Source organism: Artemia sp. Qi Xiang Cuo, chromosome 6 (genome assembly GCF_049724085.1).
Source record: "Artemia sp. Qi Xiang Cuo chromosome 6, ASM4972408v1, whole genome shotgun sequence".
NCBI lineage: Eukaryota > Metazoa > Arthropoda > Branchiopoda > Anostraca > Artemiidae > Artemia > Artemia sp. Qi Xiang Cuo.
Genome location: NC_142799.1, coordinates 33,159,277 through 33,185,936, shown reverse-complemented (window position 1 = coordinate 33,185,936; position 26,660 = coordinate 33,159,277). Strand labels below are relative to the sequence as shown.

The 26,660-nt window shown below is 35.1% G+C and overlaps 1 protein-coding gene across 1 annotated transcript in view; it reads left to right on the top strand.

The window, feature by feature from the left end:
• Window positions 1–25,424, top strand: part of LOC148951142 (transcription termination factor 2-like) — a 54,811-nt gene extending 29,387 nt beyond the window's left edge. The window contains exons 4-8 of the mRNA XM_089090659.1: window positions 9,605–11,443; window positions 13,526–13,796; window positions 18,307–18,545; window positions 20,444–20,732; window positions 25,019–25,424. Of these exons, the coding sequence (XP_088946785.1) occupies window positions 9,605–11,443; window positions 13,526–13,796; window positions 18,307–18,545; window positions 20,444–20,732; window positions 25,019–25,352 (2,972 nt within the window). The 3' untranslated portion in view covers window positions 25,353–25,424. The remainder of the gene's footprint in view (window positions 1–9,604; window positions 11,444–13,525; window positions 13,797–18,306; window positions 18,546–20,443; window positions 20,733–25,018) is intronic.
• The last annotated feature ends 1,236 nt before the right edge of the window (window positions 25,425–26,660 follow it).

Below are 26,660 nucleotides of genomic sequence, written 5' to 3'. Positions count from 1 at the left end.
TTAAGTTTTTATTTCTATTGTAAGCTATCAAAACGTATTTTATGTTCGGTCTGACATCAGAGAAATATATGATGGATTTAAAGACAAAAATTTCTTGAGGTTTGACTGAAACTGAACCCTTGTTCAACTCAACCTCCATTTAAATCAACCTCATGCTACTCAACCTCCGTTTAACTCAACCCCCTCCCCATTAAACTCAATCCTCTATGCAGTTCAACCCTCATTTAAATCACCTCCATGCATTTTAACCATTGTTTAACCAGCCTCTACTCGGATCAATCCTAAACAGCTCAACCCACCTTAAATCAACAATATAATTAGAAAATGTAATTCTGCCCGTTTTATCGGAAGTGATAAAAGTTTACTCGAATGAAATGGATTTTATTTATTGATTTATTCTTATGTAAGTTTTATTTTTTATTTTATGCTGTTTTGATGTAATTAGATTTTTTAAAAACAAGGTTTTTCAACTGAAAGTAAGGAGCCACTTTGAAACTCAAAACAAACAAAAATTATTCCGTATATGATGGAGGTTGCCCCCTCCTTGATACCTTGCTCTTCACGCCAAAGTTCTTAAGCATAAAAAAAAAAGTTTCTTTTTCTAATTAAATGTCCCTTATATTTCAGGAGTCGTTCTTAAAAATGGGACAGACAGTCAAATTTCTCTTATAGAAATTTCTATAAGATTGTTGACATCGGTATAGATATACATATATCGATATATTTCTCACAAAAGCCCCATGGGCCATGGATATTACAAATACAACAAAACACATAGAACATAATAAGTTCAAACACTTTTGAAAATAACACTACGATAGAAAACCCTCCCTATGTTTCATCCCCACACTCACAAAATTTTCCCAGATTTTAATATCCACTTTGTAACTACTTCCTTTTTTATTTTCTAAACAACTTCTATGCATCACCTCCCTCCCAAAAATTTCCTTTCTAATTACCTTCAGTTCTTCACAATAACACATAAAATGTTCTAAATCTTCAGACTCCCCGCACATCGGACAAGTGAAGGGACCACTCCGTACCTTAACCCTCCCTAAATACTTTCTTTCTCAAATTTCTCAATTTCAAATTTCTCAAATTCCATCCAGTGAAAATCCCCCCCCCCACTGAACAACTCTTCAGGCAGTTCCAAACCCGCTGAAAATTTCCCCTGGCACATCTTCTCGTGCAAAATTGAGTTGGTAAAAAGAAAGTAAGACAAATAAAGCGAAATTTCTTATAGGAATTCTGTCAAATTTCCCCTGGAATGTCCACCCTCGGAAACTTCCCTCCCTGTGGAAAATTCTTCTCATGGAAACATATCCCCATCAGAAAATTTTCTCCTCCTAAACCCCCCCCCCCCTAAAAAGGTCTATACTTCCCAATAACAAATATTGTACGTAAACAATGGGCAAATTTCATAACTTACAGCCTTTACCCTTTGGGCTGTTGGGGGTCATGTTACCCCCAAAGGCATAATTAATGGATATTTTAACTATGTTAAACAAAATGGCTATCTCAAAATTTTGATGCGATGACTTTGGGGGAAAATGGGGCATGGATGGGGGGGGGCTAATTGCCCTTCAAGCTTTTCGGTCACTTAAAAAGAGGACTAGAACTTTAATTTATTTTTGAATGCACCCTCTCCCGATCTGCTAGGACCATTGATTCGATACGATCACCCCTGGAAAAACAAAACAAAAAAACAAGTGAAAAAGTAAGAATAAACACGCATTCGTGATCTTTCTTCTGGCAAAAAATACAAAATTTGGTATTTCTGCTGTTAGGGGGTTGGAACCTCTATTGTAGGGTTCTCTGATACGCTGAATCTGATGGTGCAATTTTCATTAAGATTCTTTGCTTTTTCGGGCCGTTTCCCCCTTTTTCGAAAACCAGGCAATTTTCCATGGGCTCGTAGCTTTTAATGGATAACACTAAGCTTAATGAGATGAGATGGGTTTTATTTTCAACTAAACTGGCACTTAAGATAAGATAAGATATTAATTTCAAAAAATTTCTGTTACAAGCCCACAAAGGGTCGAATTCGGTCTTTGGAGTTGACAATATTAATGGTTGCACTAAAACTGGCAAAAATGCAAAAAACAACAACAAAAAAGAAAAATCATAATGAACAACCATTTAAAAGTCAATAATTACACTGTAAAAAGTCAATTAAAAAAGTCAAAAAAGATAAAAACCTGTCAAACTGAACTTACACAAATACAAACCAGAAAAATAATTAAAAGGGACAAAAAAGCGGGTGGGGGCAAAATAAGCGAATAAATACAATAAAAACGAGACATAAATACATATAAATTAAAAGGGGCACTAAAAAGTGTCAATAATTCAACAACACGAAGTCAATAAAATAGTTGAAAAGATAAAAACTGCACAAGAAAGCGGGGGGAGGGGACAAAAATAAATAAATAAGCAACAAAAAAAAGAGAACAAAATATAAAATATATAAGAATTACAGGGGGAACTAAAACAAAAAAAAAGAGAAGGGACAGGCAAATGAGTGCACGAACCTGGGCGGCACCATCAGCTAATAAAAAAAAAGAGAGAAAAAAAAGAACCAAGATAGAAACTAGTAGGACATTTTATTCATTTTTTCTGTAATGAAGGGGACTAAGTTCTTTCGTATCTGGAAGTAACGCAGCGAATGGGGGACAAAAGAGGGATGGGCTCAGAAACAGCTCGAGGCGGCCGTAATCTGGATGGGGAGTGACGTTTGGTAAGAACGTATGACGCTTTATTAAGCCACTATTGTGGCTTGAGCAGCGTCACACAATCTTTCATCATAAACCAAACTCATTCACTCTTCCTACTCTTTTCTTACCTTTCAATACTATCCAACCATCCCGAATAAAAAGAAAAGAAAAAAACCCATAAAACAAACCAAAAAAAATATATATATAAGAAACCAATAATAAAATGTGCTTAATTCTCACTCAACAACAGCTTTTTAATTCTAATTTTAAACTGAAACTGGTTTTATGACTCTCTAATGCTCTCCGGAAAACCATTCCACAAATTAACTGCATAATTTCTAGTTAAAAAACTAGATTGACTCGTACTCCTTACTTCTGAGACTAAGCCTTCACGACCTCTAGTCCTATGCTGATGATAATCTGAATTAAACTTAAAATTTCTAAAATATTCAGGAGATAATCTATTAAGCACTTGGTAAGTCAACACTTCCGCTTGATGATCCCTGATCTGATGAACATTTAAAATTCTAAAACTCATAAAACATTCACGCCTGTTCTCACACTAAACAAACTCACCTAGTACTCGAAGCGCCTTATACTGAAGAATCTGCAGTTTTTTAATATATGAAGAAAAATTAGATGCATAAATACAGCAACCATAAACAATAAAAGGATGAAAAACTGTATGATTTACACGTATTTCAAACGCCGCATTACTCCAAGACCTCGTGCAAGTTTAGAAGAAATCATATTTGTGTTTTCTCCAACTAAAATTATTATTAACATAAAATCCCAAATATTTATTTTCAAAAACCCGTGAAAGCGACAAATTTTCAAATACTATAGAAACACTATTTACAATTTTTCCTATCCTACTAAAAATCATATAATTTGTCTTAGAAGTATTAACAGCAAGGTGACTCAAGGAGGTAAACACCAAAAGGTTTTCCAGCGTTCGGTTTGCTTTATCCACTAGTTCTTCCAGTGACCGTGCAAAATTGTCAAAGCAGTATCATCTGCAAATGCTGTAATAGTTGCTTCAGGAATGTAGAACCTCAGAGTATCGACGTATACGAGAAAGAGTTACGGACCCAGGACCATGATTTAAACCAATTCAAACAAACATCTTTTATCCTCAGACTAGACAGGTGACACAGCAACAACTCAAAATCCACAGTGTCGAAGGCTTTTTTGAAGTCGACAAAGATCGTTAAAGGAATGAGACCTTTTTCTAGAGCTCCATTGACTACATCCAGGAGATGGTGAACACCATGGCTAGTAGAATGTTTACTGTGGAATCCGAATTGCCTGTCACACAATATTCCTAGTTTATCCAAATATTCATAAAGTCTCCGTGAACTATCTTTTCATAGATTTTAGAAAATTACGAAATCGGTCGCCAATTCGATAGTTCTTTTTTGTTGCCTCCTTTATACAATGGTATTACCTTAGCCAGTTTAAGACCACTAGGGAATTCACCGGTCTGGAGTGATAGAATTATCAAATGAAGTAGACAAGGTAATATATAAACTAGGATGGCATTTACAGCCCTAAAATTAAGCCCATCTATTCCGGCCGAGTTGGACTTCAGTCCTTTAACTGTGCTCTGGATATCCTTTGCTGTGCACTTCTCGAACGAAAAACTGCGCCCTTCACCTCGATTATCAATAAAGGACTTTTCCCGATGTCTTTCAGACTTTTTAGCTATTTCTTCCTTAATACTTGTGCCGATGTTCGTGAAATATTTTCCAAATTCATCTGCCATTTCCCGTTTATCAGTGAATGGAAGTTGATCACTTCCATTCATCAACAGACTCTTTACTCCATCATTATCATTAGTCTTCCCTTTTAAAACCACATTTATTAGTCGCCAGGTCCCTTTTGTATCACCGCTTTTACCATCAAAAACAGAAGCATTATATGCTTTTTTCTCACTGCGACGTGTATAGTTAACTTTGTTTCTCATTCGCTTAAATTCTTCAAACAAACTCACATTTTCTGGGCTCTGTAAATGTTCTTCAAAAAGCTGGTTTCGCATTTCCATCATTTCAAGCAATTCTGTGGTCACCCATGGCTTTCTTGGCTTATTTTTCTTTTTTCATTTGTTTTCAGAGGACAAGACGCCTCATATACCGGTAAGAGAATATTCATAAACCTGTCGAACGCTGTGCTTGCATTTTGCTCTTCGCTAACCTCATCCCATGCTATAGTACTAACTTGCTCCTTCAGCTTTCTCAAGTTATTATCTCTCATTTCTCTATAAACTCTTTTAATTGGGTTTTTAGCCGAAGTTTTAGTACTATTTATCATACAAACAATCGGGAGGTGTGCAGAAGCAGGTTGAAGGAGAACATCACAGAATGCTTGTCTCAATAGATTCGAAGAAACGAATATGTTACCAATTAGTGTTGCTGACTGAGCAGTGATACAGGAAGGAATCAAATTTTCTAGGCACAAATCATAAGATAACGAAAGATTTAAAAATTCTAAATTAAAACCATTTAAATTCAATAAATCAAAGGAAAAATCACCCAAAATAACACACTCCGATCGACTAGACTGGACCCTATTTAAAAACTGATAAAACTCCTGAAAAATTCCTACGGATGAGCACTAGGGGGGTTAATAAACCAGGCAAACAATTAACTTTTTACCTTATAAAGAATCTTATATATTTAAAATCAGCATAAACAGCCTGTTCTTTTGATGTTTCTATTGATATAAAAACTCTGTTTTTAGAGTTTCGGTTATATTGAACCGAGTCGCTCCTTACTTACAATTTGTTACCCCGGACTGTTTGAAACTATTCCTCTCCTTCCCTTCTAAAAAACAACAGTCTATCCTTCTGTGTTTATATATTTAAATTTAGCAAAAAGTTTCATGCCCAGGTCCCGAACACGCTTGACTTTTATGTTTGCAGCAATAGCTGCAACCTAATACATAGCAAACCACGGACCATAGTAACTAAAAGCTTAATGGCCAGAAAAAACTGTATTGCAAAAAAAAATTGCCGTTAATGTAGATTAAGGAATGATAGCAATTATTCCGGTTCATCTTAATAGCAAAAGTTTATTGGAGAAACAAATTTATTTGAATTTTGAAAAGAGCTGAAAATACTGATAAGTTTCCTTTTTTGTATATCCGGCACTAACGGCCGTGGAACTTCCTATAGGACTGTTGACTTTCAAACGTCATTTGAAAGCTAATGCTCATATTCACGGGATTTTATAATTTCGTCAGGACAGCGTAATCTTAAAATGTTTGGTGGGGACTCGGACGTAATTGCGTGTCGCCATAATTATATTCAGAAAGAGCGTTAAATAGTAAATTGAATGACATTTTCATCTTTCGCCGAGTGAATTACTTGAAAATTAACCAAATTTATTGCCAAAACCTCATAAAAACCTTAAAAAGCTTGATTTCACTTAAAGCCTAAACCCTGTAGAATTATTAGAACGTTAGATTTCACCTTAAGTCTATGGTATTTCAATATAAGTCAAAAACTGCGAGCAAAGCGGAGGCATAAGCTTCTAATAAGCACTAGTTCAAAGTTATTCAAAGGTCAAATCGAATGAGTTTTGAGTCAAACTGGGCTTAAGTTAGATTAGGTTTGAATTGCATGGAGGTTCAGTTGAACGAGGGCCCGGTTAAATGGCTTGAGTTGTACAGGGTTCAGTTGCATGCAGTGGTGACTCTAGCCTCTCTTTCGCCCGGAGCAAAATCTTGATTTGAGCCTTCCCCCTTATGCTCCCCAAAATTTGCAGCGCAAATTTTAACAAAATTTTTATTAAGCAACTCAATTATTTTCAATTGAATAATTAATTAATAATCAATTTTTTAATCTATTTGACTAATTAATTAATAATTCATTAATTACTTTCATTTATTAATTACGCCTGGCTTTGCTGGTTTTTAGTCGTGGATTATCATTTCCGAATTGATCAGATTCTCGAACACCTTGCCTATTAAAGAAAAGCTAGTTTTTGCAATAAAATAAAGTGTAAATAACAGTATATAACTTGCGTGATTTTTATATTTTTATATAGCATATGATTATATGGTTAGCATATATAGTAAATTATATTAGTATATGTGGTACATGAGTTCTGTATTTTAGTATAAAAAACAGTATATGATGGGCTTGAAAAAAAATTACACTTGCCTTTCTGGGCTATAACCGTGAAATATCGTGTCAGAATTTATCAGACTCTCGAACATCTCACCTATCTTAATAACAGTTTAAGTACTACTTTTTTTAAACCTAAAGTTGTTGGAAATGCTATTCTTTTTTTCTACCCCATATTCTTTGGCCTAAAATCTGTTTTTAATGGAATACTTCACATATTTGACTTTTCTTTTTATTTAAATTTTCTATTAATTACATATCCTTGTTCAAAAGTTAAATAAGGCTCATAATGCTGTTTAACACTTTAGTGTGAATATATCCCTTCAATAAAACGCTAAAGGTCAATGTTTTTTACGTTCAGATTTTTGCGTAAGTTCACAAATCTTTCGCGGTGAGATAAAAGAAGCGTAGTCAAGAGGAGAAAGGCGTCAGACCTGTTTCCTCCCGAAATCTTAGATACTTATTTTTTTTTCTTATAACTTCTTATATTTTACATATGATTCGTTTACGGATATCATTGCCCCCCCCCCCCCCCCAAAAAAAAAGCAACTGTTCAGTTTTGAAAATATTTTTCGTGCTAAAATTTATTTCATCCTGTGTTTGTGAGAGAAATTCAGACAAGCACAAGGTAGCATTTTAACTAAGCCGGGGTGGTCTACGAACCCTTTCCAACTTTTTAATGGTAGTAAACAATCGGCTGTTTTAACAACAAACAGAAAGACATCTTGGCCATGGTATATGTCAACTATCATAGTTAGCCATCATGTTTTTCAAAAGATAATGTGGGGAACCAATTTCTAAAAGAGTAAGTTACATTTCATTTAATAATGGGTGCTACCTCCATTGTTTTTCGCCATCTACTGAAAAGGAAAGAAAAGACAATTAAGATTTTTGAATGCAATGAATATCATAATTCTTTGCTGTTGAAGAATTCTTAGAAAGGCAGATTGAAACTTTTGGATACAATGGATATCGTAATTGCCTCTATCTGGAAATTTTATGAGGTACTTAGACTCGACGCTATCAATTGGTGATTTTAGCTTTGGTTGACGATATTCCTTCTTACGATTGAAAATTGTGCTACCCTTCAAATGTGCTTTATAAGTCTCATGCACACAAAAAGCCTAGGTTTTGCTGTTATAGGTCTAGTTTCGTTCTGGAAGGTTTAATTTCTGTTTTTATAGATAACATAGATGACGTTAGTATATTCATTCAATAATCTTTAAAGTCATGTTGTAAACATAATAGACTTTAAATTGCGAGATGCGTCTCCGTGGTCAGTTTCTGTGATCATGTGAAAACAATCAACTTGTAGGTATGTGGAGGGGTGGCATACATATAAGCTTACGTATTTGTAGGAATATGTGTATGTGACAGAAATGAACAGTCTAATTGTATAAGCTACGAACTTGAAACCACGAAATATTCTTGAAACCATGAGAAAAAAGATTGGCTCTTCAATATCAAATGTTTTCATAAATAAAGAAGAATATCCGAGAATAAAGTCATGACTTTAACCATTTCCCTGCATGTACTTAATCGCACCATGGCTGGACTTTATTTTGCGTGAATCTAGTTAAAATTACTAGATGACAATTATGTCAGAATCAAAACAAAGGCCCAAGTCTGCGAAGCCGGTCGGGCTCAAAAACCCCGTGAAGTTGGTTTAATTTTGCTACTTTACTTGTTTGTTTTTATTTTAAAAATATTTAAGGTAAGAGACTCAGGCTGATTCATATCAGCATCTTATTTTTGTTTTTGCATCATTGGAAAGAGAATAATTTTATGAAAAAGGGACTAATCTCGTGAACCTTCGGTCTACGGTTTAATTCCTTACGATTTTGACATTAAATGACATTGTTTGGAACTTTTTTCTTTTTTTTTACTTTTGGTGATTATGCACCATCTCAAGAGACAAGTTTTAACTCATTCAGGAGATTGAAGCTTTGTTGTACTGCTATCAATAAGGAACTCTTTGAAAATCATCCAAAAATCTGTTATTGGTGAAAGTGTTGCTACCACATCCATCGTAATTGAGAAGAATTGACATTAGCATCACAAAGCAGATATTAAATTCCGAGAAGCATAAATATTTAGAAATTGTCATCAATGAATCCAAAGATTGTATTTATTTATAGAGAATAATTAAGAAAAGTACAGCAATGTTGTGTACTGGACATTTGCTGTATTTCTGTTTTCGCCATGAATTTGGATAGACGACTTGTAAACATGAGTTACATAACTCGGGGTTTTTAAAACAGTTTTTAAAATATAGTTGTTTTTTTATGTTCAAATTTTGGCTGTAACTTAAAACTTTTCATCCAAGTTGGAAATAAAATTGGCCAATGTAGGTCCGTTTCTGAGCTTTAAATATTTACAGCTTTTAATCGAAGACTCATTGGTAGCCTTTATGTTTCTCTCTGATAATTGTGCAGTTTTAGATAAAATTTTAGGGAGGATATTTTAGAGTGTTTTTAGATGTGTGGCTCTTCTCAAGAAATACGGTTTTATGTCTGCAACTTTTAAATTTTTCCTAGCGAGTTTCGAGACTGAACAAAGAAGAAGACTTTTAGCCCCATCCCCTTGTGGGTCAGTATTGTATTAATAAGTGCGCCTAGTTCTTGATTAACGTTTGTTAAATAGCCGTTTTAACATCGGTCTTAAATTCGAGACGACAACCTAGTAACCTAGCATTGTGTTCGAACTACTAAAAAATGTGGTGTCTTAGTAGCTCCTTTTGTTATCTAAAATAGGATATTTTTTTCAGGTGAAAGAGAAAAGTCTTCGGTTGGCTCAAGCTCTTCAGGTTCTATCGAATCTCCTGGAAGTGTTGGATCTTCCAATGGAGGGTGTGATAGAGGAACAAACGAATGTAAAGATTCTGGTAAAGATTCTAGTTCTGACGCAAGTAGTCATGAAATGCAAAATAATCAATCCAAAGCCCAAGGAAAGAAGTTGAAAGATATCGATGTTCAAACATTAAAGAAACAACTGGAAATTCGACGGAGTATGCTGAAAAAAGCTGAAAGTATGCCCGACAAAGGTCAAAAACTGAAAAGAGACATTGATAAAATTGTTATGATGCTTAAATCTGCTGAGCTTAAGAACGACAATTTGTCTAATTTAGAACCTTCTGGATCTGAAACGCAAAAAGAAACTCCAAATGCTCAGTCTGACACGAATAGCCTAAGAAATTTGTCTGACAGAGGGGTAAAGCTGGACAAACAGGTAATTGAGATGCAGAAACAAGTGAGTCCTGTTGAAGGCACCGGTCAATCTCAATCCGATATTATGGCTCTAAAAAAACAACTATCGATAAAGGAGAGCCTACTGAAGAAAAGATGGGAGCTTCCTGATGGTGGAGATAAACTAGAAAAGCAAATAATCGAGATTAGAAAACAACTCGGTCTTCCCGAATCAACCTCATCTCCATCTTCATATGACAACATGAGTCCAAGTCAGCTACGAGAAAGCATACGAATTAAAGACAAATTGTATGGTGACGTTGGACATTCGCTCCCGGATAAAGGTGAGAAAATAAGATTGGCAATTGAGAAAATGAAAGAAAAGCTTGTTGAAGCTGAAAAGAACTGGCCAGAATCACCAACAGAAATAGACAGCCCTCCTCAAATCCAAGAAAAAACTAGGATGGTTTTAGCGGATACCCTCATACAACAACAGCAGCAGCGTTATTATAATGCTGCCTTAGCGTCACAAAATCAGGGTTTTTACGGGCATGGTAAACTCACTGCTGCCGATAGACGTGAAGTTAAATCAGTAACTATTGATTCAATTAAAACATTGCATAAATCAATTGCTGACTGCCCCAAGGAATCTGAAGAACTTGATGGACCGCAATGCTTAAATATTACACTGATGAAGCATCAGCGGCAAGCTTTGAAGTGGCTTATATGGCGAGAAACCCAAGTTCCTTCTGGTGGAATACTGGCTGATGACATGGGACTTGGAAAAACTTTAACTATGATATCTCTTGCACTTAAATTGAAGGAAGATCAAGAGAATTGTGCAGAACCAAAATGGCTAAGCAAGGATAAAAATATCATTTCGTCAAACGCTACTCTGATAATATGTCCAGCAACACTAATAAGCCAATGGGAGAGTGAATTATCTCGTCGACTTAAAAATAACAGTGTCTCTTTTTATATTTTTCATGGAAATGCTAAAAATATAAAACCTAGACATTTAGCACGGTATGATTTCGTAATTACAAGCTACCAAACAGCTGCAAATGATATTCCTCTCCCCCCGAAGAAAGGAAAACAAAGTGAAATGGGTGCTGCAAGTGATGAAGAAGATGTCCCTTTGAAAAGCTCTATTCTTCTGACTGTAGCCTGGGAAAGAGTAATATTAGACGAAGCTCATACTATAAGGAATCCTATAACAAATGCTGCGAGGGCCGTTTGTAGGCTTAGAGCAATCCACCGTTGGGCTGTAACTGGTACCCCTGTACACAACAAAGAGCTGGACTTGTATTCCCTTCTAAGATTTCTCCGGTTCAGCCCCTTTGATGAGAGACAAGTTTGGAGGAGTTGGGTGGACAACAAATCCGCTCAGGGGCGTGAAAGACTGAACTTGATTATTAAAGGTATGCCTTCTTGCAAATGTGTGTTTACTGTTTTGGATATTTAGTGGAAATAGTTATTAATCTTTAGTGAGACTAAATTCTTTCGCATACTCTGGAAATTTCGAGGCCATCCATTTTCAAAAATTATTTCTTAAACCACATTAGCCTGCCATAATATAAAGAAAAAAACGATCAAAAATGGGGTTTTAAAGGCCAAACAAAAATACTGAAAAACAAAGTGAATACTTTGGAAGGACATCCGCCTTTCTTCTTCCGTGCAAACAAAATAATTTTCAAGGATAATGCCCAAAAACTGTCAAAAGACAAAGAAAACCAAAACAACGCAGAGTCAACGTGAAAAATCAAACCAATAAAAAAACCAAAAATAAAAGATGAATAAGCTCCAATAAAAGCCAAAATTAGATGAATTGAAAAAAATAGCTAGCAACCTAATGGATGGCACAAATGACACATTTACTAGTATCCTTCGAGAGCGGTTCAAAAGTTTTTGAGTTTTCTCGCTAACCGTGGTATTTTCGAAGTAATACCTTAAATTAGGTATTTTTTTCCAAGACCGCACTGCCTTTCTATGACGAACAAATAAACGTTCAAATGGGGATAAGTCCATTTATTAGACTGTGAAAACAGATACAAAAGTCTGGATATTTCGACCACATATACAGCGATCGTCATCAGCAGAAGTACTAAAGAATTAAAATTAAAACTAACATATTTATTTAGTTCCGGTTTATTCACGAGATTTGTCTGAGAGAGTTATTATTTTGTTCTATATAAATATGTCAGTTTTAAATTTAATCCTTTAGCATATCTGCTGCTGACGATTCTGTATATGCGGTCGAAATATCAAGACTTCTGTATCTGTTTTCACTGTCTAATAAATGAGCTTATCCCCATTTAAACGTTTATTGTTCGTCATGGAAAGGTAGCATGGTCTAGGAAAAAAAAATACCTATTTAAAGGTATTACGTCGAAAATACGTTGTATATATAAGCGAAAATACGCGCGAACAAATTTCTTTTGATCGTTTTTTCTTTATACCACCCGTCTTCTTTAATTATGTTGCCGATCCTTGAGCGAATCGTAAATACAGAGGAGAAAAACAAATTAGTTATGACTATAAAGTACGAAATAAGATCTATGGTATCAACCTGAATTTAAAGGCCTCTAGTTTAGCCTTGAAATGGGGTAGCGAACACACAACTCATTGAAGTTATACAACTTCTTGGTGTATATTCACAGCCATAAATATCCTTCGTAAATAACCAATTTTAGTTTCGACCTAATGAAGAAGAAATAAGAAAATCGAATTGTTTTTTTGTTTTTTCACTATCTATATTTTTTAGTTTTTTTGCTTTAAGACTGTTTAATTAAGCCAGAAAAAGAAATTTATAATAAAACTGAAGGAAATTAAGTATTATAGAGTGAAGTTTCATTTACAGTTGTTTTATTTCAATAAACTTTTATAGGTACATACAATTCTGACCATAGGAGGAAATTCTCAAGGAGGAGAGAGATTGAAAATGTAAAAAAGTATATTTAAGGGTTGAGATCTTGGTTTTTCCTGGGGTTTACTCCATTGAACTTTAAAGGGGAAGAGTGTTCATTTTTTGAGCCTATTTGTCCTTAGAGTCTTTCCTCCTTCAAGAAATTTGTGTCGTGACTAAAAACAGGAGTATGTCTGATGATGTCAGTTTTTAGTACCCTTAACCTTTGTATAAGAATATTGACTTGCCGTTGTTAAATATAGCCTTTGAATTAGACTGAAATTATATTATGAACAGAGTCTAATCTGTAGGTCCTCAGAAACTTAATCTCTTTACTGGCTTGCCTCTGGTTTTCTTTTTCTTTCTAAAATGACTTATCCAGGATAAGCTACTTGTTTGCGTTTAGCTTCTGTAAGTTATATTAAAATTAAATGTATAATTAGGTTTGATTTTAATTTTAATGCTTTGGTTTGAATGACAGTGTAATGTCCATACGGTAGTTTGCCCCACACTGCGAATAGGCAGGAGGCTGGCCATCATTGCAATCCATCTCGTATTCTCCCACTGCATTATGCAAAATTTGTCTCTTGTCTTCTAGCTCTTATGCTTCGTAGAACAAAGGAGATACTTTGTGGAGCCAGTGGAAATGAGGATTCTCGACTTCCTGATAAAGAAGCTATTCTTCACGAAATAAAGCTGGAAGGGGATGAACTACAAGTGTACGAAAAGCTCTTTGCTATGTCTCGAGAAGCAATGATATCCTATATGACTGGTAAAGAAGATGGGGCAAGCCGAAGAGAAGTTCTTGGAGCTAATGCTGGAGATAACGGTGCTGTCAAAACTGCCACTCTCTTTACAATGCTTTTAAGGTAATCTTCTTTGTATCCTGGGACTGCTGCTATTTCTTGTCATAGCTAGTAACTTTGGTGAGAAATTTGCCATAAATCTCCTTCAAATCTTTCACCAAATCTCTGATAAAGCCCAAGAACTTACCCTTTTTTTTCTTCGTAATTCTCTCTGACGTGGATTTTACCAGTCCAACCCCTTCCCCCCTGGTGTTACCAATTTAAGTGGTCTCGAGTGGAACATATACGTATAAGATATATTTAACCCTGCTTATAGACCGCTAACTTCATTTAACTTTCTGAGCAAGCTCAAGCGCCTTCGAGCAAATTCTCCCTGCATTTACCCATCTCCTATCAGATCGCTTTTGGATTACGCCTGTGGTAGTCCGATCTTTAGATCCATCCTAGTAATAAAACTGAACGGATGTAAAAGTATCTTTTGAGGATTGAGTGTGAGAAGGGTAACATCGCCTCTCCTTGGTACCCTCTTTTCCAATCGGACTAAGTACGTATTGAAATGAAATCGATGCAGAAGCGTTCTTTTAAGGGTTATATATAATGAAACTAAATTTCAATATTCTTCATTCCTAAAAACTGAATGCTTTACCATTCTAAAAGATAGAGGAGGAAGTATTTGCCTCAGTTTTAAAGTCATTCTTGACAAGTCCCCGTTCGCTGTTGATTTACTTAACTTCACATCCCTGATAATACCGGTCCTCTTCATTCAGTCTCAGAAATCCTAATGTTTTTGGCAGTTCGCGCTCTGCAGTAAAATACCAAAAGGCTTTCCTCTTTCGCCCCTTGCTCTCAATTCATTCCTCTTCTTACTCTCTCTCTCTCTTGCTCTTTCTAACTCTATCTTTTTCCATCTTTTCCCCCTGTTTTCCCCTTTTTACTCTATGATTTGCCACCGTTCTGTTATTATATAGGGTTCCGTATTTGTTGATTAGCCTAAAATTTTACATATTTGTCTTAAAATGAGAATTTGGCCTGTGTACAGCTTTTATAGTATATTTTCTATATTTGGAAAATATACCACGTTCTCGTAATTTTGCTATAAAGGAAGTTTTTTAGGTCCTTCAATACCTTCGCAGCCCTCATTCCTTTAAAAATTATTTGCAGCATCTTTCAACAACAATCTGGAAAACCCATTGGGTTGTTTATGATAATTGTTTCAATTCTGCAAAATTTTCGTACCTTGAAGAAAAAATTTTCTAATCTAACTCATTTTTCACTTCCCAGAAGCTACAGTATCAACTTACTCTTAAAGGGGCTAACATTCTCTTCCAGTCTTTGGCCCTTTGGTAGACAATTCACGCCTGGAGTCTCGTAAAACATGGAAACAATGACCTTTGTTGAGTACACCAACTTTCAGACATTATCCACCAAAAATTCCTAGTTTCATAACAACAATAAAATGAGTTGAGCCTGAATATTTCTCTAAAACATTCAGGTGAATATGGATTCACACATGGGTAAATAGGAATAGCTGGTTTATATTCTTTCAACTTATAAGCTTACCAAAAACGAGCAACTTCATTTTGTAAAATCTGAAATCTTTTATTACTTGACGCAAAAGAACTAGTCCACAGCAAAACATCTGTAAGACAGATACTGTCTATAAGACCTCTAGGATTCTTGGGGGACGCTGATTTTTTAGCCTTCTTAGAATACACGAATCTCTAGTCACTTTTGATGTTACAGCATCATAATGCAGTATCCATGTTCAAGTTACAATCATGGGAAAACCTAAATAATTGGTTTTAGAAAGTTGATTTAAAGCTACGCTATTCATATAAATATTATTTTCTGAGACATTAGGGGTTTATCCAGGGCACCAGGTCACCCAGGGTTCTATTAGCCTTTTTAATCAAAAGATTCACACTGGATGGTGTTAGTGAAAATGAAGTCTCACCAGCAAATGGCGTACGGTAGGTAGTGCGCAGGGACATAAGTAGGGGCTTAGCACTGAACCTTGTGGATTTCCACATCGGACACTAAAAGAAGAGGGTTTAAAGAAGATTTTAAGGGATCCCTTTAAAACTAATCTAAAGAGCCCCTCTCAGGAAACTTTTGGACAATTTTTGGCTTAGAAATGCAATTTTTCTAGTGTTTTGGGCTAATCTCTTATTTTATAAGGAAGGGGGCGAGTGAAAACTTGTTTTGTCTCTGTGTGCTAGAAAAGAAAAGTCAAGAAGTATTAAAAGGCACTTTTACCAAGGTATTACCGAGTCGTTTTTGAGTAACATTGTTAATTTAGAAGCTCCTTGTCCATCGTCATTATGCTCTTTCTCTTGCTACTTGCTCTTGCTCTTTCTCTCTCTCTTGCTCTTTCTACTCTCTTGCTCTTTCCATCTTTTTCCCGTTTTTACTCTGTGATTTGCCACCGTTCTGTTATTATATAGGGTTCCTCATTTGTTGATTAGCCTAAATTTTTACATATTTGTCTTAAAATGAGAATTTGGCCTGTGTACAGCTTTTATAGTATATTTTCCATGTTTGGAAAATATACCACGTTCTCGTAATTTTGCTATAAAGGAAGTTTTTTAGGTCCTTCAATACCTTCGCAGCCCTCATTCCTTTAAAAATTATTTACAGCATCTTTCAACAACAATCTGGAAAACCCATTGGGTTGTTTATGATAATTGTTTCAATTCTGCAAAATTTTCGTACCTTGAAGAAAAAAATTTCTAATCTAACTCATTTTTCACTTCCCAGAAGCTACAGTATCAACTTACTCTTAAAGGGGCTAACATTCTCTTCCAGTCTTTGGCCCTTTGGTAGAAAATTCACGCCTGCAGTCTCGTAAAACACGGAAACAATGACCTTTGTTGAGTACACCAACTTTCAGACATTATCCACCAAAAATTCCTAGTTTCATAACAACAATAAAATGAGTTGAGCCTGAATATTTCCCTAAAAATTCAGGTGAATATGGATTCACACATGGGTAAATAGGAATAGCTAGTTTATATTCTTTCAACTTATAAGCTTACCAAAAACGAGCAACTTTATTTTGTAAAATCTGAAATCTTTTATTACTTGACGCAAAAGAACTAGTCCACAGCAAAACATCTATAAGACCTCTAGGATTCTTGGGGGACGCTGATTTTTTAGTCTTCTTAGAATACATAAATCTCTGGTCACTTTTCATGTTCAAGTTACAATCATGGTAAAACCTAAATAATTGGTTTTAGAAAGTTGATTTAAAGCTACGCTATTCATATAAATATTATTTTCTGAGACATTAGGGGTTTATCCAGGGTACCAGTTCACCCAGGGCTCTATTAGCCTTTTTAATCAAAAGATTCACACTGGATGGTGTTAGTGAAAATGAAGTCTCACCAGCAAATGGCGTACGGTAGGTAGTGCGCAGGGACATAAGTAGGGGCTTAGCACTGAACCTTGTGGATTTCCACATCGGACACTGAAAGAAGAGGGTTTAAAGAAGATTTTAGGGGATCCCTTTAAAACTAATCTAAAGAGCCCGCTCAGGAAACTTGGACAATTTTTGGCTTAGAAATGCAATTTTTCTAGTGTTTTAGGCTAATCTCTTTGTTTTGTAAGGAAGGGGGCGAGTGAAAACTTGTTTTGTCTCTGTGTACCAGAAAAGAAAAGACAAGAAGTATTAAAAGACACTTTTACCAAGGTATTACCGAGTCGTTTTGAGTAACATTGTAAATTTAGAAGCTCCTTGCCCATCGTCATTATGCTTAGTAAAATGTCCCATAAATAAATAAATAAGTTAACTTTTTTTTCTTCCACCCCTATGTAAGCGTTTCGTGTTTGAAATTTCTACAAGTGCCAATTACTACTCTTTTTTATTGCTACTAAACTAATAAATGAATATTATATTATCCTAGTGTTTCTGTTGTATCTGTTGTTTGTTTTTAAATTTGACTCGTAAGTTTGAGTTAGGCCCAACTTGGCTAGTAATTGCCATTTTTTTAAAATAAATCTCTTATCATACTATTTGTACATATTCTTAAATTAAGAAAAAAAATTTTAATTCTGTATTATGCTGCACTTAGTTATTTCTAAAACTACTACGAAATCATCGAAACTCGATTATTCAAGTTTCGATTTATTTTTTTCGAAGTATTCAGTTTGACAAATCTTCCATAAGTATTGCGGTCAAACTAAAATTGACGGATTCTGATTAGCTCTTGACGCTACTTGCATATTTTGTATGCTTGAGTCGCTTCAAACAGTGGGAGGGATGTAAATTACCTCCTTTTTCAAAAGTTAATTTCAATCTTAAAAACCTCTCCCTTCCCCCCTTCAATTTGGAAATATTAGTTGAAAATTTCTCCAAGCAGCCAAGTCCTCGCTACCTCCAGTTTTAGACATGTTTGCTCAGTGCTGTTCTATTTTCTATGTTTTTATGTAAAAACGAAAAAATTCCTCCCCCCCTCCCCCCAAAAAACGAAAAAAAAATTGGTAAAATGGCGCCATTGGTGGGCTTCTGGTATATTAGCAAGATCAACCCTTACCAAAAGATGCATTTAGTTCTTTAGCCACGCCTTTATTACAGATTGCGGCAAGCGTGTAATCACCCTGCCCTTATATACACGATGCTTGATGCGGATTCTGCTTCATTAGATGGTGCTGACCTTCTTGCCAATGAAATGTCTATGCTGAACATTGAGAATAAAGATCCGGACATGGAGCGCAAGCGATTTTTTAACCAAGATAATCCTATTTTTGATGCTGATAGGACCTGTCCTAAACTTGCCACGCTAATTACTGAATTAGAGAAGCTAAACAGCTCCGGTAAGTGCTCCTCGGAGATTTTCATTTGAAAGTCTATGTTTCGGTTCATAGGTATCTCGTAAATCTCTCAGATCAGAAATTTGATTAATCTTGTAATTTTTTAAACAAAACTTCGAATTAAAACTTATTAGCTGTATACCATCGAGCTATTGATAGTACCGTGAATCTGGCTTTAAAAAGAATAGCTTTTGAAAGACGCCATTTGTTTTCTTTTTAAGATATAGTTCATTTGGCCGTCTAAAATGAAAACATATTCCCTTCGAAAAGACGGGTTTGGGTTTAAATTAATCATACATGTTAATTACTCCTGCGACATCAATAAGTAAGGTATGCAGAATTCTTATCGGTTCCTATTGGAATTATGAATAAATTATTATTTTTACTCGTAAGGGTTTAAAAATGAACATCCCTGTTCCCTCAAAGTTTGAACCTCAAACAATTTGAACCACATCCGGAATAGAATTTGGTCTATGCTTCAAAGCAAATGAATAGATTAATATTCAAAATTCTAGAAGGTCAGTTATGTCTTAGTTACTTCTGAATTCAGGTGATCAATTACAATAACAGAGCCTTTTCTTCTATAAAAAAGAAAACATTCTAATATTAACTGCAGATTTAATTGGAGTCAGCGGATATTGTAAACACAAAAAATTCTCGATAACAATTTTGAATGACAATAAATTATTAACAAGTCAAAGTTTGTCCAGTTTATGGGGTTACGTTTTTCGTTTCATTTGAATCTAATAACTTTGATCTAGAGGCTAGTTGTGCCCGGAATCTTTAAAAACAAGATTAGGACGCTAGCTTTTAGTTTTCACCTGGTTTAGTCAAGATGTTACAACAATCCATTCTTATAAATCTGCAAATTTCGGGATTATGTAAACCCTCTTTTTTCACCATGACATTTTTGTTTTGCTATTTTTATGCTATTCAATAGGCTAGAAAAAAGAATGATGCCGTCTTTTCTTCTAGAAAATTATTGTAAATTTTGGAAACTTTTTAGGGACTTTTTTTTTCGTTTGATAATCCCCATGCTGGAAAAGGGTTAGAATTTCCATTCCCAACTGTTCCTAACGGAAAGAGAGAAAAAAAGTTGAAGGCGGTAGTGCTGCTCGCCGCCGCGGTAAAACAGTTTGTAAGTGCTGTTGATAATAGTGAAAAAAAAAATGCCTGGACTTCAGATGGAAATGCTGAATCCTAGGATTTGTGACAGCACTAAAATAAATACCCCCACGGGAACGATGGCTGCTTCATTGAATTCATGAATAAAACCTAGCCGAAATTCCACACATGATGTACTGGAAAATTCATATTGGGAAAAATAATTCACTAAAATACATCCAATGTGTTTTACAAACAAATTCGTTTATTTTTTTTGTTCTTCTTAGTTGTAATATTCAAAATGACCGAATCGCTAATTTACCGTGAACTTGTTTCTCAAATTAGCCTCAATTTCCCTTGAAACTGTGCAGAAACCTGCTTCAAAAATCATACTTGGTAGAAATTATGTGTCTTATGAATCTGCTCTCAAGTCACTAAAAATGCCCTCTCTCCGTGAGTGCAGATGCGAACTTATCATCAAGTTTGGACATTCACTACTCGCGAGTCAGAAGCATTGTTCAATGTTGCCACCTCCTTGTACAAAGTGTCTTGTACACCTTGTACCTCTTGTACAGTGTGTACACAAAAGGCAAAAATCAAATTGAACCATTCAGATGCCGTATTGTTTTATTTTACGAACTTATTTGTTCCTTTTTTATCTGTGCATTTGATCGTTCGTAATTTATTCACCTTGTAATTAATTGATGTAGTAAAAAATAGCGCAATTTAATTGTGACCTGGGCCAAAATTATGAAAGCTGTTTTTATTAATTGAATCTTGTAATATCGTAATTTTAGGTGAGAAGGCTGTGGTTGTGTCTCAATGGACCAGCTTTTTGAACATTGTCCGTAAGCACTTGATGAAATTTGGTATGAAAATAGCTGAAATAAATGGTAAAATTCCAGTCAAGGACAGAGGGGCTATAGTGGACAACTTTAACCGTACTGATGGTGGTGCTCAAATAATGTTGCTCTCCCTGGCCGCTGGCGGAGTTGGCTTGAATTTAGTTGGAGGAAATCATCTGTTCTTGTTGGATCTGCATTGGAATCCTCAGCTGGAGCAACAGGCTTGTGATAGGATATACAGGTAGGCTTAAAAGGCTTTACAAGTTAACCAATTATAAATAATTTGTGATAAAATACTTTCCTCGGAAATCTAAATTACCTCTATCATTGGCTTTTTAGAATGACTTACCCCTGCAAATTTTCAAATACCTTTGGTTATAATATTTAAGAAAAACGGAAAAAAGAGAACACTTCTCTTTGAGTGTTCAGTTTATTTTAGGCTGGTTTGTCACAAATGTATGCAAAAAAGCTCTGAATGAAAGATGAGACATTTAGCAAGCCACAAGTTTTGAATAAAAGACGACGATGAGCGCCGTTCCCATAATTACTTATACTGAATTACAAATCTAACTAATAGATGCTAATTTCTTGATTAATGTCTTGGTTGCAATAATTACTGGGTTGATGCAATACCACAATTTGTTGTTATATTTGCACTTCTTACGGCATGCCATAGGAAATTTAATGGAGATAAAAACTTGTAATCAGAGCCTCGACAACTTTACATGAAGGCAAGAATTGCCATGCGTTGAAAAAGTGTAAATAAATAGTAATTGCCAATCAGTGTCTCATTCTGATAGGCGCAGAGCTATTTGTTGATTTGTATATACAATCAGAGATGCCAAATAGTTTTGAATCAACAGCATAGAGGATGAAATGGACTGCTGACCTTAGGCATGCTATCGTTGATTTATAAAGAACAATGTTGGTCCAAGGACATCTCCCTGGGGAAATGCCACTTAGAGCCGTTTGTAAGTAGCCGTTTTTGTCTGTCGTGAAGAATTGTACCTCCTGTGTTCTATCGACCAGAAAGTCTATTAGCCAATCTACTGATCCCTCTTTAATTCCTACTTCTGCTAACTTGGAACCAAGGTTATTGTTTTGAAAAGCTCGGCCCAAAAGAATCAAATTCACAGGAAGACCATTGTCTCTCAGCTGGGTAATTCAACCGATCAATCAGTCAATTTATTAGTACTAAAAAAAAAAATTACAAACGTAAGGTTTTTACACGCCCAAGAAGTTCAGCTTGTAAAGGGCCAACAAAACAAAATAAATATATGTTTGACTTACTTTTGTCAGTGAGTTTCGCCTAAAACAACGATAGTGTTATTTGGAGAGGTTCTTTTTCGTATTTTGAGTTTTCACTTATTTTTATAGTAACTTGGTCTATGCTTTTTTCTCTAATGGCGTCTTTTGGGTTATTTGCTATCTTATGCTAGCTTTCATATATTGCATGATAAGGTATTTGACGAATAATTTTTTTTTTGTATTTTGTTCTGAGTTCCTGTCTCTATACTCGAAAATTTTCACACTGTTCGTTGATCCTACCTTGGAGTGTAGACTCCTGATTGATTTACTTCAATTTGACCTTGATTGGGTTATAATCTGTGAATATCTTCTTTTTTGCTTATTTCTTGCTCTGTAACTACGGGTGTCTATATTTCTTTGACAAAATTGTCACGTTTCCGACTAATCGGAAGACTCCCGATTGGCTGGAATAATTACTCCTTTGGATCAGTTCAGTGCTGTTGTAAAAACGAAGTTTAAATTGTTGGTTGTTGGTGATGCGCTGCTATGGGTGATAGCGCATAGGTCGGTCAATTGCTTGGAAAACAAATATCATGAAGACGATCAAAAAAGAGGTCTAACAATGATAGAACTACTAGCAAATAGGTTATACAGGAACCCTTCTTCACTAAAGAAATTAAAGCCTCCATTGAAAAGAAGATCACCTTTGAAGTTTTCTGCAGTTGTGAGAAAGATGTTTCAGTGTGTATGCTCTGAATCTCAGCAAGAGGAAGTTGAGGGGCTACAGTGTAGGAATTCAGTTCTAGTTGGGTGTTGGCCTTGGCATTGGTCCATTATTTCAAAACGAATTGTCTCTACGAACGACAAATTTGACTCAATTCATCCCCTGGACAGTATATACATTTTCTAGACAGCATATACATTCTCTAAATCTCTGCGCTTGTAATCTAATTTTTGTGCTTTGCAGAAAAGCTAAAGATAATTTAATAACCTGGTGTTGAATTTGCTTGTATTCCTATCTGATCTTAGGATTCTGGGGTTACACCACATTAAATAAGGCCAGATAATAATCTCTATTGTAAATCAATTATTGTGCTCTAGCGTCCACTGATACTCTATTAATTTTAAGGATGTTTCCGCTTCAGATGGTGAAGTTTAGTTATTTTACATTTGAGATAAGGACAGGTTGCTGGCCATACTTGGACTCGATGTAGTTCTGGATGTATGCGATGTTGTCTCCAATCACAGGAGTTTGACTGCTTGTGCAGTGAGGTTTTCTTCGTTATAGTCTGTTCATTTCGGCGCATGCTATTTTTTTTTTTATATCTGATTGCACGTCATGACTGATTTCGGTTCTTAATGGGTTCATTCCTGCTTTTAAGGCATTATAAACTGTTTGCTTCGTTTTAGTGACGTCGTACTTTGACTATACTGCGTGTTCAGTAGCTTCAATACTGGGATAAACTTATTTCTAAGGGTGAAATTGTACTTGGAATGATTTTAGAGACGTCTCCTACTTAAGGGACGACTGGATTTGCTTGATTATCTGGTGAATTAATTTTGTGTAGGATGCGTAACTATTGGTAACCTATTTTCGATGTAATTTTACCAAGCAAATTATATTTTTCTTTTGTTAGTTTTAGGCAGGTAGCACATACCTATCTTTCCCACTCACCATAGCTAAGTGCAGCTACGGAATCATCAAAGCATGAGCTACATGCCACACAACTGTCCTTATCCGTACATGAGCTTGCTCGTTTTTGCTCTCGATTTTTGGGCTCCATGACCGCCTTGTTCTATTGTTCTATAGTTGGCGTTTAAAAATACAGATGTGGCATTGAATACAAACCATAGTGTAGGTCAAAATACTGTGTTCACTAGGATTCAGCGAAAAATAGATGCAGTTTAACAGAAACACAACCCTCCTAGTTATCATCATCTAATGTTTATATTGGAAATGAAATGAACATATAAATCGATCAAAACACGAAAGGGTTTTGGCTTTGAGTGATTTTTGAACTTCTTCGAAGATCCTGTGACATAAAAATTTACACTTTTCATGGTTTACGCTGCAATTAAATACAATTCACTTGTAAATTTAAGAAAAATCACAACCTTAAAATGAATATCATGAATATAACGTGGTAATACTATCCCTAAAAATATCAAAAATGGGAAGGAAGACAAAGCTGATTTTATAATTTAGCATCATTGTCATTTAATTTATCGGCTTGATAAAAATATGTAATTGTTGGTAAATTTATAGTAGTAGAATGCTGTATTTTACCATGTAAACTCTTAATTATTTATTTTTCATGCTAAAAATTTAAATATGAATCTGTTAACTGTTCTGGTGTTATCTGTTTAATGTGAGGTCATGGGTAAAATCAAAGAGTTCATATTTCACATTGAGAAACCCGTGATTATTTGAGTTCCCCATGGGCAAAATTTACATTATTATTTGGATCCCCCATGGACAGAACTTACGTGATTGGCTAAGTGGGTGCTCTAGATCTTCTTTTCTCTTCTAGTGTATTTGCTCACAATGAAAAGACGCATAAAGATTGCTGAAAATAGCGTTGATTATAGCATTCCAAGATCATTTGCAAAATAAATTGTGCTACTATTACATAAATATATTAGGCTATATATAAACAGCTTATTCCAGGAATATTTAATTTGATCTCTGTTTTTGAAAAGAAAGAACAAATATTAAAGCATGAAATCAAGTTTTTCAGTGAAACTTATCAAAAACTTAGTGGGATGTTTATTTTTATAAAATTAATCTCATTGGAAAAGCTCTCTCAAAGATAAATTTTCTATTTAGCTAAGGTTTTTTATCCTTCTCTGTTAAATTTACCAGCGATTTAAAGTTAGCTTAAGGCGGACCCTCTCTTCCCTGACGCAAAGGACCATTTTGTTCAAAACCCTGGTGGAAATTTCTGTTCAACTTTCACCAAATTTTTCCAATTTTCGTATAATTAACCATCTCCTTGGCAGCATTTTGGCCATTTAGATCTCGAAACCATATTTTTTAGTTTTTCTGGTTTCTTATCTTGTAATTACTGGAAATATCCTATTCGGTGATCCTTTTTATGCTTAAAAATTGTTTGAAGAATCTCAAAATTACATAAATCCAGATATTTTTTTTTTAGTCTGCCACTAGACTACATCACCATTTCGTGTCTGCCTAGAAATGATTAGGGGCTGAAAGACCATTTTTCCATAGCGTCCGAACTTATTGACGTTTGGATATTATCTGGACATATTTATTTTCAGAGTCGGTCAAAAGAAGAAGGTGTTTGTTCATCGATTTTGCTGTGTTGGTACGGTCGAAGAAAGAATAGCAAGTATACAAAAGCAAAAGCTAGAACTCGCTTCTCAAGTTTTGACTGGAGCCAAACGTGGTGCGATGAATAAACTAACAATGGATGATCTCGTCAAAATCTTTGATCTTTCAAATCCTAAGGGACAAGTAATCAAACCAAATTTAACAAATCCTCCTCCGACTGGGCAACTTTACAAACTTGGGCCACAAAGCACAGCAGCAAACTCGTATCCTATGGGTAACTATAAACCAACAAACGCGTATGAGCTCATGTACAAGAAATAAATCGAACGGTGGTTTCTTTCACTTGATAAATTTTTGTCATCTATTAATAAACGATTTGTATTTTCTCTTCAAGTTGAGAAACTCATGATAAGGTAAATAACTTTGAGTTGACTGACAAAATATTCCGTATTCTTATTATTGGAAATTATTTTACCTATATTAGGTTGAAACTTGATGAGTTTTACTCAAACTTGTTGAGACGTTTTCCTGCCTTTTTTTTATCTTTTTCTCTCTTCTCATCCTTCCAGGAAAATATAGACGAGGAAACAAAGCAAAAACACTCCCATTAATCTAATCTCCTTGTATGAATGCAATATTTATAGCTAATTTTTTTCTAATTTAACAGTGATTATGTATAGTGCCTTGATTTTAGCCATCCCTTTCTGCAAATTAAGCCCCTCTGTGTATGTAGGTGACAAGACGAAGAGAGACAAATCTCGAAAAAAAAACAAAAAACACCTGTTTTTTTTGTTTTTTTTTTGTCATGGTAGGCCAGTTTTTTGTACGTAAGCGAGATTTCAATAACCAGCTAGTTCGCTAATTTAATCTTGTCTATATGTGAATGTCTATAGCAGTCCAGTTCGCGAATTCAAGATCCTGGTTATGTATAGGTGAGATTGTAACAGCGTAGCCTACTAGTTGTCTAATTTTGTAGCATCCCTATGAAGAGTGCCTTGATTTTAACCAGGCAGTTTTCTAATGTAAGCTCTTGTGAGTATAACTGTAAGGTTAATAGCCAGTTACTTAGTTATATTCTGGGATACTGAGGACCTTAGGGCTATAAAATTCCAGGAAATATCTGGATTTCAGAAACTAGGGGAGGTGGGAAAACGTTAGGTCCTGCTCCAAGAAAGTAAGTGAGCAGTTACTTACTTTCTCTGAGAATATAGGATAGTTTCTGATGGCTGACTAGCTAGCTAACGTAAAATAAGCTCATGTGTTGATGCTGTCAGGTTTACTTCGTTGAGTGACTTACGGATAAGGCGCCAAATCCAAAACTGCAATTACAGTAAGTATATTAGCCACCTACATGGCTAAGAAAAATTTCAAAATATATTGTTTGACTAATGGAAGATTGAATATGGATGAATTGGTCACCTGGTGGTATCCCAAGCTATATACACAAAAATAAATTAGTAATCTTCTGAAATATGAACCCCTGAAAATCTGCTAGTATGATTCACCTAGATCAAGCACTTTCTCCTTTAAGTACCAAGGTAATGTAAATCTTTATTACTGCAATTAGTTACAATGAAATTTTAACTGTAGCCAATGGAGAACAGAGCTGAATGTGTCAGGTTAATACAT